This window comes from Emys orbicularis, chromosome 8 (genome assembly GCF_028017835.1).
Source record: "Emys orbicularis isolate rEmyOrb1 chromosome 8, rEmyOrb1.hap1, whole genome shotgun sequence".
Classification (NCBI taxonomy): domain Eukaryota; kingdom Metazoa; phylum Chordata; order Testudines; family Emydidae; genus Emys; species Emys orbicularis.
In genome coordinates, this window is record NC_088690.1 from 98,346,052 (window position 1) to 98,361,066 (window position 15,015).

General features: G+C 40.9%; 1 protein-coding gene across 1 annotated transcript in view; it reads left to right on the top strand.

Moving 5' to 3' along the window:
* Positions 1-15,015, top strand: part of AFF4 (ALF transcription elongation factor 4) — a 73,418-nt gene that overhangs the window by 50,590 nt on the left and 7,813 nt on the right. Inside the window, exons 9-16 of the mRNA XM_065408880.1 lie at positions 2,041-2,061; positions 2,565-2,619; positions 3,847-3,884; positions 4,259-4,421; positions 5,077-5,991; positions 8,629-8,717; positions 10,574-10,808; positions 13,212-13,309. Of these exons, the coding sequence (XP_065264952.1) occupies positions 2,041-2,061; positions 2,565-2,619; positions 3,847-3,884; positions 4,259-4,421; positions 5,077-5,991; positions 8,629-8,717; positions 10,574-10,808; positions 13,212-13,309 (1,614 nt within the window). The remainder of the gene's footprint in view (positions 1-2,040; positions 2,062-2,564; positions 2,620-3,846; positions 3,885-4,258; positions 4,422-5,076; positions 5,992-8,628; positions 8,718-10,573; positions 10,809-13,211; positions 13,310-15,015) is intronic.

Sequence of the window (15,015 nt, forward strand, 5' to 3'; positions counted from 1 at the left end):
TACACAACCATAAAAAAAAACCCACAGTGTAACTAGAAGCTTCTTGATTAGTGTTTTTTTTGTTTTTTGTTTTTCCTCATAAATTTTGGTGACTTTATTCTTTATAATGAGCAAGTTGGGAGAAAATTTGACACCTGGTGCTCAAAGGTTAATTGTTCCTAGAAAACGCAAATATGTACACCAAAGTAAGTTTTTAGTGGCTGTCTGTATATTACTCCCGGGGGCATTCTGCACCAAAGAATTAAAAATTCTGTGCACAATATTTTAAAATTCTGCACATTGTATTTGTCAAAATAATACTACATAATCACTCCAGTTTCAATTATTTTGATAACTTATTTCAAAATATCTGTCAGCAAGTATGCCTGTAACAACACAGACACACACAAATTCCCCCAGAAGTAGAGAGTTAAAGAAACCCCTATGACAACCCAGTTCCTGTTTCTCTGCCCTCTTCCTCCCCTCCCCGAACCCAGCCACGGGGCGGCCTCCCCAGCCAATACATCTGAACCCCCTGTTCCCCTAGAGCCCAGTTGCAGGACACCCCTTGCTCAGATACCTACAACCTCTGCTCCCCAGAGCCCAGCTGTGGGATAACCCCCACCCCCACCCTCTCCAGAGCCTAGGGATCCAGAGGGAGAAACAGCCTGATGCTTGGTCCCAGGTTTCTTTCCTGTGCACTGCCATCTCCTTCCCTCAGAGCTAGCTGGCAACTGCAGCTGCCAGGAATCCTCTAGCCCTCTTCTCTTCTCCTCCCCCTCCCCCGCCACTCCCACAGTGTCTTCTGTGTGTGGGCTGGGCTCTGCCGGGTCCAGCAGACCCTAGTGGCAACTAGCAGCACTGCAGCCCATTTCTGTGGGGGAAAGGAAATTCTGTATGCACAACGTTAATTTCTGCAAAATTCTGCATTGCGCAGGGGCGCAGAATTCTCCCAGGAGTAGTATATGTAATTAAAATGCATTTATGTCCAGAAAAGTTAGTTTAAAAAAAAATTGTGGGGTTCTATTACTGTGACAACCATGTCAAATTTGACCAGTTTACAAATATGCATTTATCTACCAGTCCTGCAAAGCTGAGATCTTAGAGTTGACCTGGGTTTGTTCTTGCTTATGCATCATCTCCAATAAATAACTTTCTGCAAAACAAGTTTTGCCCTCAGTTATACAAATTCAGTTGCAAAGTCTTCAATTAGCAGTTCTTTTACTGTGTAAGCAGAAATAGAACCCATTTTTCTCCCAAGCTTGTCCAGGCTTCACAGTGCTAACAGGAGTAAAAAATCAGTAACCCTCTACCCCTCTGAAAAACCTGTTGTCTCTGTGACTAGATATGACTTTGAACACAGCCTCTTTACGCAGTCACTTTTTAAAAAGATGCTTACCCACACTAAGTGTTAGAGACAGTAACAGAAGGATTACACCCTTCATTTTTCCTTTGCTCAGGGCCAGCGCAACCCATTAGGTGACCTAGGCGGTCGCCTAGGGCGCTACAATTTGGGGGGTGGTGACTGCGGCGGTATTTCGGTGGTGGGACCTTCCGCCGCCTCTGTGGGGGACGGCATTTCGGGGCGGGACCTTCCGCCGCCTAGGACGGCAGAAAAGCTGGCGGCGCTCCGGCCTTTGCTCTTTTGTCATAGCAATATTTCAGCAATGCTATACTTATGGTTGGGGCTGGTATTTTTGGTGGGTGCAAATCACCTATGGGGGAATTGGAGCAATTTCTGCAACTGAGGGAATCTGAGGAGATCTGTGGACAACTGCTGGAAACCCCCATTAGATTCAGGTGTGGGTGAGAGCTTGAGAGTTTATTGCAATGAATTTATACTGTCTTAAATAAAATGATAGGGCAAGATTGCACTTTGTGTAGTCAATAAACTTGTTCTTTTGGGGAGACAAACATTAAATGACCTTTTTTGGGGGAAAAAGATATATTGGGGATTAGACCCAAGATGTTAGAATGTTAGGAATTTCATTAAAACAGCCATACTGTGAAAGTACCTGCGTGGGAAACTTATTTTTTAACTTTCTCATTTTCTTCCTCCAGATGTGAATCAAACCAAACAGAGTAAGATACTGTTTTTTATATACACTAAAACCTTTAATCGCGAAAATAAAACAAAAGATAACAAAAACCTTAATGAATGTATGTCTTTCCAGTATTCAGACATTATGCTAGGATTGTGAAATAGATATAGATATGTATATTGAAACATAGCTTTTGTGACAGCAGTGAAATAAAATATGACAGAATTCTAAGTGTCACTCTCTAGCCTCCTTAATTCTGTTTAAACAATACTCTTAATCATTTGCATGCAAGAAGACAATCCTATAAGTGGTCGCTTCTCCTTTCACACTAAAATGTGACGTACAATATTTTTGTATAAGGGATTCTTATACTTAAGCATTCAACATTTTAGTATTGAGTTTTGTGTACTCCCACTTCAATGAACTCTGTAAACAAAGGAAAATTCCTAGTAACATTTTAGATCAGTTTATAGCCTAACACCACTTTGGAATTCATTTCTAGAGTATATGAAAAATTTATTCCTCTTTCTTTCTTTCACTCAGTATGTTGAAAGATGACTTAAAACTCAGCAGCAGTGAAGACAGTGATGGTGAACAGGTATATACCATAAGTACTAAAGTTTTAGAAAAGTTCAGCAGACACAACTGAAGTGTTCAATACTAAGTTTCTATTTTAAAAACATGCAGTGCTTGTCTGGTTGCAAATTGAACATTTGTCAGTAAGCATTAATTTAAAAGCAAGATTTTTCAAAGTAACTTTGTAACAGTACAGTATAACTACTTTTGGGAATATATAATCACTATTTGTGGGAGTCCTTGCTTCCAGTTTTGCCTTTAGACTTCCAAATCTCACTGTGTAGCAATTTAATATTGCCTTTTCCTCAACATAAAATGGAACAGAATGTACTCAAGAAGTATAAACTCTTAGTGACAAGGAGACTTTTTCAGGATTGGTTCCTCTCCCCTCCCTCCCCCCTCACATGTGGTGGCCTGCCATTTAAGGACAGCACATCTTCAAAATAATATGTGGCATAAATTTTTCCACACACCATTAACTCAGGATTGGGATTGGTGGTTGTGTCTAATGTATGTGAACACTCCCACCAAATTTCCTTTTTCTGTTACTACTTCTACAGTAGCATCATCACTCTAGTTGGGAAAATTGATGCTCCCTTAGTTGATATTAACTCTCTGTAATACAAATTGTCCTATCTTTGGCACTGATCTTAGATAATTCTAAAAATAGCCCTTTCAGGAACCTAGATGATGATGGTTGTCTGCACTGCCATTTAGTATCCCAGGTTCATTTTCTGTTTTAGTTTCCAATCCCAGTCTTTCTTGATTCATTCATTCATTCATTCATTCATTCAGGATAATGCTGATGAGGCATTGAGCAAGGGAATAGGGCCTTCTGTTGCTGAACATCAGCCCCTTGGGCAATTGAGGAATAACACTGATAGACCCAAGTTGTGACCAGTCCTCACACAGAAAGATGAATGACACAGGGTGATGAGTAGAGAGGAATTGGAACTCTCAAAACCATAGTAGGATATGTAGGACTCTTTGACTTTGCCATTTGTTTGCTGTGTGAACTTGGCCAAATTTAATCTGTTTCCCTCTCTGAGGATAATATGCAATTTTGTAAACTATTCCAATGTATTCAGATGAGAGATGCTATATATGCTAAGTATGTTTGTTGGTGGTGATGAGGAAGGAGTATTAGAGCTCTATTTTTGTTTTCGTCGCCATGCAGTACACAATACATAATATAATTTATGGAGGCTTCTTCCTCACCCTGGTTTTATTTATTTTTTTTTAATTACAGGATTCTGATAAGATAGTGCCAAGGAGTACACCTGGAAGGTAGGCATTCATAGCTGATTTTTAGCAGTTCACGGCAAATGAAGTAACAACACTTGAGCAGATGAGTTTTCCTAATTTGATCTCACTGCTCTAAAAATCCATGTCTGACACTGTAGACTTGTGGCTTGTGCTAACCCAAGAAGTGATTAGAACTTGATCATTGGTCAAACAGCTTTTCTCCTCCAACAAGTAGATACTTAACAGCTTGAAAAATAAAGCAGTAATTGTTTATATAAGTAATTATCATTTCCCAGTCTATTTGCTGTACTCAATTATATAGAATTTTCTGTTAGATAATTAAGTCAGAACCTGTTTATGTGAAACTTGTATGTCTTGCATAGACTTGATTATTTTACTTTTTTGTCTTTCCCCAGTAATTCTGAACCTTCACAGCATAATAGTGAAGGAGCAGATAATTCCAGGGATGACTCAAGCAGCCATAGTGGATCTGAAAGCAGTTCTGGATCTGACTCTGAAAGTGAAAGTAGTTCCAGTGACAGTGAGGCTAATGAGCCATCCCAGAGTGCATCTCCAGAGGTAAGCTTTGATATCTGGTTTGAGTTATAATCCATCTACAATAATCCCTGAGTACCATGATCTTTGCATCAATCTTGACAGTTAAGAACAGAGCGACAGTTTGAGAAGATGCTAAATAAAGCGTAAAATTGACAAACATTTTGGAATGATTTTCAGCAGCAGTTTATCAGATATGCTAAATGAACTGTTTAAAAAAACAAACACATTTAGCACTTGACTTTGACATGTACTTCATGCCACTTGGCTCTGAAAGCTTGGGAGACAGACATGTTCATACATTAATACTACAACAATGAAAAAAGTAGCTTAAAGCATGGTATGCACTAACTTCCATTTAGTCATTGATGTAACTGTGATATGGCACAACGTTTTGGGTCACACCATGATGCTGTGCTTGGGCCAACAGCATCCGCTGTGGCTCCTCTCATCCTCTGCCAGCAATCATTTGTCACTGCTCTGTGTAATCAGCCTCTCCACAGTGAAGGTATAAGAGCTGTGGCTTTTACACTGTATTCCAACACATTATACTTGGTTCATTAGCACCATCAGCTTTCTGCATAGCTGTTACCTTGGTGTACAGCACAATATTGCAGCCCTTGGAGGGAAACGGGGGAAGAAAATATATAGTGTTTAATACTCCTCCCTCTTTTTTTAGCCTGAGCCACCACCAACAAACAAATGGCAACTTGACAACTGGTTGAACAAAGTGAATCCGCATAAAGTGTCACCAGCTTCTTCTGTGGACAGTAATATCCCATCTTCACAAGGCTACAAAAAAGATGGCCGAGATCAGAGTTCCGGGAATGGGTATACGGATCAAAGTGGGTCGAAAGAATCCATTTCCTCCACTCCTGGGCGAGATTCCAAAACCACCCAAAAAGGATCGGAAAGCAGTCGTGGCAGGCAGAAGTCACCTGCACAGAGTGATAGCACAATACAGAGGAGGACTGTTGGTAAAAAGCAGCCCAAGAAGGCAGACAAGACAGCTATTGAAGAGCCCAGAGGAGGGCTTAAAATAGAAAGCGAAACCCCAGTAGACATTGCAACAAATATGCCCTCAAACAGGCATAAGGCAGCCACAAAGGGCTCTAGAAAACCCAACATAAAGAAGGAGCCCAAATCTTCCCCTCGGCCTACAGCAGAGAAAAAGAAATATAAGGCTTCAAGCAAACCTTCCCAGAAATCCAGGGAATTCATAGAAACAGATACCTCATCCTCTGACTCTGATGAAAACGAGAGCCTGCCTCCTTCATCACAAACCCCCAAATACTCTGAGAGCAATAGGACTCCTGTTAAGTCTTCCATGGAGGAGGATGACAGCTTTTTTCGGCAAAGAATGTTCTCTCCTATGGAAGAGAAGGAACTTCTTTCACCACTCAGTGATCCAGATGAACGGTATCCACTTATTGTGAAGATCGATCTGAGCCTCTTATCAAGAATACCAGGGAAGCCTTACAAGGACACAGACCCACCCAAAGTGGAGAAGAAAAATGTGCCAGAGAAGCATACAAGAGAGTCCCAAAAAACAGCCTCAGACAAAAATTCCACCAAGGGCAAAAGGAAACATAAGGTAAGTGATCAATTGAAAACTTATCTAGTCTCAATCTCTTGATGGCTTCCTACTGAGGTGAGATGGATAGCCCAGTGGCAAAGAAAGAGAGTGCTCAGTCTTAGGGACTCCTCTGGCCAATTAAGAAGTGGTACTGTTTCTTTTGAAGGGAGTCTGTCTAGGCTTCAGGGTTCCTTGGACTTTCGGGGCAGGTGGGGGAGAACTGGTGTTGTGTGAGAGTTTGGTAGGCATTGTAACTCCCATTGTCATGATGAAATTTGTGCTGGGAAATTGACTCTTGTTGTGGGATCATTGGGTACTGAGTTGGGTAAATAGCCTTTTCTTAGTGACACCAGCACTGGCACTAATGTTTCAATCAGCAGATTGCCAAAATCTCTATTATGCTGGCCTTTGCCTGGTAATGTTTTCGATTATTAGAAAAATGCAGGGATGCTTGGTAGAAGAGTGGACTGAATGATCTATTGCGTTTTCATCCATGTGTGATTCCTGCAGTTCTGTGAAATCATCCATGAGAAGCCCTGATTTGGAGCCATAAGGGTATGTCTACATTGCAGTTAAACACCAGTGGCTGGCCTGTGTCTGCTGATTCAGGCTCGCAGGGCTCAGGCTATGGGGTTGTTTAACTATGGTGTAGATGTTCAAGCTCAGGCTGGAGCCTTGGCTCTGTTACCCTCCTTCCCCCCACACTTTTAGGGCATTTCCGCCACTCCTGGCCACAGCTATAACATCCTTGCTTCTATTTTTAGCATGCTAGTTCGAGTTGAGCTAGCATGAGTCTTTCTGCCCAGGCTGGGAAGCTTACTCCCATCTACAGTGTAGACATATTCTTAACTGCTGCTGGCCTAGGCCCTGCTTAAGGAATGTGCCTGCTCCAACCTCTCTTCCAGTTCTGTGTGTCAGCCTCAGGACAAGCCGATCACTTACACCACCTTTCTGCCAGGGGTATTTTTTAACAAGTCAGGGCCTCTTGATATTTAGCATATACCAACAATAGCCCCATTGTTCTCTTAACTGCTCTGAAGGTGTGTACCTGGCAGTTTTCTGTCTTATCTTTGGTCTGACTCAGCTCTTTGAATTCAAGTGGGCAGCAATAGAAAATTGAATAAGGAAACACAGTCAAACATAATGTAAGAATAATGCAGATATCTCCCAATTCGCCACAATATCAAAGGGGCACTGGTGGTATAAATGCTGCTGCAAGCTCCCTTCCAAACAGTTGCCTTCAACTGTGCCAGCTTCCCTGCTGAGCAACCAAGAACTGATCTCCAGTCACTCTTGGAGTGAGAAGCAGTATGGCCTGGTGAACTTGACATGAGACTGAAAACAAATGGATTCCTCCATTCTTATTCCAGCTCAATTACCTCTTTGCCCTGCATCAAGTAATGAAAGTAAGGTGGAAAGGTTTCTTATCTGAAAAATGGGGATAATACCTACCTTACAAGGATGATGTTGTTTGGTGTTTGTATAGCACTACTTATACAAGTTCTAGCACTCACTTGAATGCACTCAGTCTCTAGTAGCTTCAAACCTAATGCCCCCCCCTCTTATTTGGCCAGTTGTTCCTTGCAAAACAATATAACAAAAATGGTGGCTGTTATGGACAGAAACCAGCATAAAGAGCTGTGCTCCTACATCTGGAACAGAAGGTTTTGGGGGGACCAATTAAACTTGGGCTGTATCCCAAAGAATCATTTCACTAATCATCTTCAAAGTCCTGAGATCTATGCCTAGTGGTGCAGTCATGGTGGACATGAGTATGTTTCTGAGGCAAGTGGGAGAGGCAAACTATTTTTCAGGCCTACCCCAAAATACTGAGGCAGGCTGTGTGAGAAATTCTGCAACAATCACTTTAGAAATCCAACTGCTGACAAATGTCAGTTGTTTACATGTTTTGTTGATCTTTGGGTGCTGGGTTGTAGCAGTTCCGTAGCCAAAGAGCATTCTATTACTGCATTGCATTACAGTAAGATTTATTAATTGGACTCTAATCTCGAGCTGAGTTGCTCATTAGAATTATTATTTTACACTTGTTTTTCTGTTGCTACTGCTTATGATAGATTTGAAGATTAATGAAAGTTTGTAGGCAGTTTTGAAATTCACTTTCAAAACCTTTTGATTTTTACAGTCCACTATTTTATAAAGCATCAACTCTTATCAAAAGTAATATTGACAAATGTTGAATGAAGCGTTTTTTAAAAGTGCTTTTTTTAATCCCCTATGGTCTGGCAAAATCAAAATTAATTTCCTACTCTTATTGGGAGACCTTCATATATCAGCATAATGAGGTGTAGATTGTTTTAACAAAAATCTGGCTGGAATAAATTAGGTTATCACATTTTAAGTAGTTCAGTAATTTCAGCAGCCACATTTCACTCCTGGTTCTACTGGTAGATCATTTGACATTCACTACGTACTACTGCCTTCTGTTTGGGATAAGTAATTCCATTGTGGTCAACTATCTTAAGGCATGGGCTAGATCCAACCAGGGAATGATTTTCAGATCTGCTGTAGTGCTTCTGTTCCATATGTTGTAAAAGGTTTGCTAAATTGTCTAGACAAATGTAAAACATTGAGGGACAGTTAACCTGTAAATATCAAACTTTGTCCTGATAGCTCTCTTGTGCTTGCTTTATTCAGAATGATGATGAAAACAGAGCCAGCGAAGGCAAGAAAACTAAACTGGAAGAAAAGTCTTCATCAGGCCACAAGGCCTCCAGCAATAGAGAGTAAGTGCAGTGGGAAAATTGGCTGTTTTTTAAGTCTATAAGGCTTAGCATACATTAAGGGGAAGATTGGCACCCAACACCCTATATGCACTTACAAATCTTCCCCTAAATATCTGCTTGCCACCACTTACATAGGAAAAAATCAGTTGCAGCTCACTGTTCATGGGGCAAGATTTCATGTGCACCCACTCTTCAGACTCTGCCCTTTTACCTTGACTTTGGGGTTTTCACGGTAACTAATCAGAATGCAGGTACTTCCCAGAACCAGGCATACTGGGACACGGTTCACTCCTAACAAAGAACAGTTGGTTTATTTAACAACTTTACTTCATTATTACAAAATAGTTTGTTCAAAGGTCATTTACCTTTGATAACGGGGTTGGAATAGGCTGGGTTTATTTCCTGCTGGAACTAATTTTCCCTATTTTTTACCTTAATACAGGGCAGTGTTTAAAAATAGGTGAGCTGCATAACACTAACATATGTAAGACTTAGTCAGTCTGCACTTCACCTAACCACATTAATCCACTCCTTGTGAAATGGGTGATTAATTCTCCATTCAGCAGATGTGGAAACTGCAGATTTAATTCCCCCCCCCCAAGTTATGCAGCAAGCCAGTGATTAGTCAAGATTAGAACTCAGGTCTCTTGACTTTTACTCCCATCCTTCAACTACTGGATCATTTTAAAAAATACACCACATTTTTTTTAAAAATTGGCCACATTTATATTTGTGATTACCATAGATTAGAACTAACCTACAACTGGCAAAATATAAGCCTTCCAATCTTATCCACACATACAATTAATTTTGCAGTGAGTTAGGGTGCAAATTAGCAAGGTTCCTAGTGTACTTTTAATGAGGGGCAAGTTTGTTCATTTTTGTGGATTTTCTTTTTCTTAAAAATATGTGCTACTTCAGATTACACAATAAAAATATATCTGTGCACTGAACCACATATTCCACTGTAATGAATAATCTGAAGAAACCTGTTTTTGGCCACTCTGAATTACCACAGTGTAACAGAGAGACAAGGTAGGTCAGGTAATATCTTAGATTGGACCATTACAAGATATTACCTCACCCACCTTGTGTCTCTGATATACTGGGACCAACACAGTACAATAATACTGCATACCACAGGGTAACACTCAGTTTCATTGTGTTCAGTTGTGAATATTAAGATTTTTCAGAGCCTCTGTAAAACTGATTTGCAGATTTCTCTGCTGGGGCTGTTAAAGTTTATTCTTTCTTTGATATTTGTCTTCTGTCAGCAAAGAACCAAATGTTCTTTAGATTAATAGTATGAAAAGTGTTTAATTTTTCTTTGAGCAATTTATTACTGTGCAAATAGCTGTCCAAATGTCTTATCTTCCCAACTGGAAGATGGGTTAGCAAGCATGAGGCTTGCCATTGATTGCCAACAGTAGTCCTTGAACAGTCAAGGTGGGGAGGTGATACATATGTACTGGATGACTGAATTAAGGGTAGCTTTCCCTTTTGCTTGGGCAAATAGAATACATGCCTATACCGTCTCTTAGTCTAGACATTCAGAACAAAGTCTCCACCTTAACAGTGCTATAGACAGGTTGACATAAACATTGGCATTAACTTTTCAGGTTGTAAATGTTTGGTTTTTTTGTTTTATTAAACAAAAGTGGTTTTCTGGCTAGAATCTGCTACCTTTTCAAATCAGAACAAGATCAAATAGTAAAAACAAGGCCAATCTGGTTCACCCAAAAGCCAGTTATTAAAAATGAGGTGAAAAATAAATATCCCCATATAGTGTCATGTTAGGTCAAAATAATTCTTGTCACTGTATCTAGAAATAAGATGTACTTATTCATTTCATGCAGGTCTTCAAAGCAAAGTGCAGGTAAAGAGAAGGATCTGCTCCCTTCTCCTGTGGCCCCTGTCCTTCAGAAAGATTCCAAACAAGATCATGGGTCCCGGAAGAGAACAGTCAGTCAATCTTCTTCCTTAAAATCAAGCAGCAACAGTAATAAGGAGAGTAGCAGCAGCAAAAGTAACTCATCTTCCAAACAAAAAAAGACAGAAGGGAAGGCTTCTAGCAATGCCAGGGAAGTCAAGGTAAGAAGTTTATTTTGTAAATGCTTTCCTCTAATATTCACCGTTTCTCTGTGTGCAGTCTGGAATGTCAATGTGTAATCCAAGCAATAATTTGTCAGGCTTTGACTTTAAGCTTAAATGTAATTTAGTTTTTAAAGGTGTTTACTCCCTGTGGTAGTGCACAAGTAATTGGGTCATAAGGAAGCCTGTAAATGGAAAACAACTCAGTAGCTATTCATTAGAACTGTAGTATCCTGGGGGTAGGTTGGTACTAATGTTAAATTTACAAATGTGATTAGTGTTCTTCTAACTATAGATAGAGGTTGCTTATTAATCATTTAATTTGATTCCAGTGACATTTTTCAGTTTTTTATATAAAAGTAAAATAGGAGAACAATATGATACTATTTTATATGCAATTAAATAATTGAGCCATTTGTGATTTTAGCAGATTGTACTTCTATCCTGACTATAAAGGAAAAGATGGTTCAATCCTCCCCTTCCCCCCACCTGGGGTGTGTTTCAGGATAGGACCCTTCCCAGGGCTACAGAGCTAGTCTGCTGACTTGCCCTGGCTGCCAGACCAGGTGGATGTAATTAGCTGCTATCAGCAGAATAAAGAGGTTTTATGTTTGAGTCGGGGGAGAAAATGGGGTGGGACAGGAGATTTTGAAAATTAAAATCTCTAGAAACTAATAGCTTGGGAGGAAGTTCAGACTAAATGTGTTCTTGTGGCATTACACTGGTGTGTGTGAATGGAGAGGGAATTAGGGATTCTGCCTGCTCTCACCTATATAAATTGATACTATTGGGTGGTGCATAACATCTGAGGATGTCTGATAAAACATGGTATTAAACCTAGCTGTATGATAAGCTGTTCTCAGTGACTGCTGTACTATCAGATGGCAAGAACGTAATATTTCAAAGGCGAAATGTGACTATAATTCACAAGGTCTGGATTGCATTGTAGTGTGTTGGTGCCAGCTTGTCTTGAGGCCTCTGCAGCAAACAGAACCTCAAAGCCTAATGAGGCATTAGGGATGTTATTGGTATGTTGCAGTACTTGGTAAATCTTATTGCTAACCTCAGTAATGTCTGGAGAAAAGGTTTGAAACAAAGTCAGAGGAACTAATCATGACAGCCAAGTGTGCAGATTGAAATAACAAATAGACAGGAACTGAGAAAAATGTGACGTGGTGGTCAAGAATAGCAAACAAGGGAAATATCTAAACTAGGATTGCAGACATCCACCTCAGATGCTGACTTCATCAGATTTTGTAAGGCAGGCAGGGTTGGTCTAGTCAGTGCATGCTTGGGAGACTTCCAAGGAGCCTGTTGGTCCCTCAGGGGATTGTATTGTAGATTCACCGGCACCTTTTTTTTTTTTTTTTTCCTTCTGCGTTAGCGCTGAACCAAGTCTGGCCATTTATTTTTTTTATTTGGGTAATTAGTATCTCCTTATAGTTTAAATTGGTTTTAATTCCTGTCTTAAATTAGTATAGTCTTGTCGTGTGTCACTGAACATTTGGTACAGCTGGCTGTATTTCTGTTCTGAAGTGGCTGCGTTTTGGTGGTGGGTGAACGGAGATTATATATTGCTGGGGTTGTTTTTTTTTTTGAAGCAGTCAAGTTTCTTTCACCAACAAGAAGTTGGTCAAATAAAAGATATTACCCTGCCCACCTTGTGTCTCACTTACTATGTCATGTTGAGCTGAAGTTGTATGATTTTGGGGGGTAGGAGCCATGTCTCTTTGTGAAGGCTCCTTGCACATTTTGGATGCTTGAAAAATAGAATGATCACTCCACTTCTGAAATATTAAAGCAAAAATCATGCTACAGAGTTGATACTTCTAAAAGGAATAGAAAAGCAAAAAATACATGCAGCACCTCTTCTAGGAGGACAGTAAAATACATGAATGTTAGCCATTACCAAGTTGAGGAGGAGAATTCAGTTGTGCCTGGAAACCTTTTATCAGATTCATTCTAGCGTAGATCCATTTGGCCCATCAGAGAGTGGGGCTTGTAAGTAGGGTGACCAGACAGCAAATGTGAAAAATCGGGACAGGGGGTGGGGGGTAATAGGAGCCTATATAAGAAAAAGCCCCAAAAATCGGGACTGTCCCTATAAAATCGGGACATCTGGTCACCCTACTTGTAAGGGAACTGGTTATGGTTCCTTGATCCTCGGTCTGGCTCCACCCCCAGCATATGTTGGAGCACCAATGAGGAGAGAAGCCTTTGAAAGTCATGATGTGTAAGTAGTAAATGTGAATGGCAATTAACCTGCTGCAAAACTGACCTAGTTTGCATTTAACAAGTGTGAGACTACCAGGAGGAACTTAAGCAATGAACAATCATCTCTTTTTAAAACAGATTTCTAACTGCTTTTATAATTACTAATTGTGGCAATTTATTTCTTCTCAGGAAAAGGTTCTAAACAGTTCATCGAACTGCCCTCCTGCATCTACCCCAGCTACAGACAGCTCAAAGTCCCGAAGAGCAAAGCTTGTTTTTGATGACAGGTGAGAGCAGTGAGAGGTGCCAGCCACATTACATTTCCTCTTCCCTAAACAGGGCACTAATTTCAGTGTGTAACTTGTAAAATGTATAGTAGCTTCCTATGTATAGGGGATGTTCTTTGCCATGCATGTACAGTATTATTCTGTGGAGATCTGCATGCTGTTTGTGTAATTGTATGCCTGCCTGACACATGTATCACTAATTTGGCCGACATCTCAGCCACTACCAGGAGCCATGGCCTCCTTTGTACATTCGTACTCGGCCTGAAACAAGCAAGCAGTGGATTCTGACAGTATGTGATTGTCCTATGTCCGTTTTTAAGAATACTAGTCTCCCTTTCTGCAGACTCATTTCACACCTCACCAGACCAGTCTGCCTGCCTGTCCTCTTTGGGCTGAGTTGGCTCCCCTTTCTCCCCCCCGTCCCCACCACCACCACCACCACCACCACTCCCGAGTCAGTGACTGCTCTCAGTCATGGAGAGGATCCTCTGGAATTGTTGATTAACAAAAGTGGGATCATGGAATCATTTGGTCCTGTGTTATCAAAGTTGAAAAATTTTGGAGAATGTGAATCAGTAAAAAATGTTCCCAAATTCACATCAAGATTATCCATTCATGAAATATTTCATGCAAATACTTGGGTGTTCTCTACAGGGGCTCAGTTCTAGTTTTATCAGCTACTTCAAGGTTGATTTAAAATTACTGCTTTTTGGATTAAGTACTTCTAGGGGCCAGCATAAAGGACCATATGCAAACAACCTGATTATGGGAGTGGTTTGCTTTTCTTCTACATATTCCCAGACAAAATCAAGTTATGATGGAGTTAAAGTTCGGAGCACATATCTGTAGTTAGAGGGAAGTTGTAGTTATCCACAAGCCAAATATGTTAAAGCCAGGAAATTCAGAGTTCAGAATAAACTTAAAAGAAGTCCAAATATATTAAGATACGGAAATGCATAATTAGGGCACCCGGGTGGCTTTGACTATGCCCTGCAGTGACACCATGCAGTAACCATATAATTATAATTAGACATTTTAGTATTTGTGGTTTTAGATTACAGTAAACTGATTTTTAAAGATTAGTTTTTTCCTTTTATAGTGTCAACTAGTGCCTCTCTAAGAAAGGAGGGTATGATTCACTTTTAAATGAACTGTTATAAAATGCTGATTTTAAATGAAATCGGATGTGCCCAGTACTTCATATTGTGGTGAAATAGGGGAATGTTTAACTCAACTATTTGTATGTTTGGAAAATCTTGTTCAGATTTTAGACAGTGACCTTGTAAATACAGCATTTAATACAGTAAAATAGAAAATTAAAGATCTCTTGGGGCAGAGGTAGGCAAACTACGGCCTGCGGAACCGTTCTGCCCGGCCCCTGAGCTCCTGGCCTGGGAGGCTAGCTCCAGCCCATCCCCCGTTGCCCTCCCTCCCCTGCAGTCTCAGCTCACTGCGCCATGGGTGCAATGCCCTGGGCAGCGGGGCTGCGAGCTCCTGGGGTAGCGCAGCTGCAGAGCCCGGCCTGACCCGGTGCTCTGTACTGCGCTGTGCGTGGCTGGCTCCAGCCAAGTGGTGCGGCTGCCTGTCCTGGTGCAGCCACGCCGCCAGCCACCGGCGCTCCAGGCAGTGTGGTAAGGGGACGGGGAGGGGGGTTGGATAGAGGGCAGGGGAGTTTTGGGGGTGTGGATAGGGGTGGAGGAGGTCAG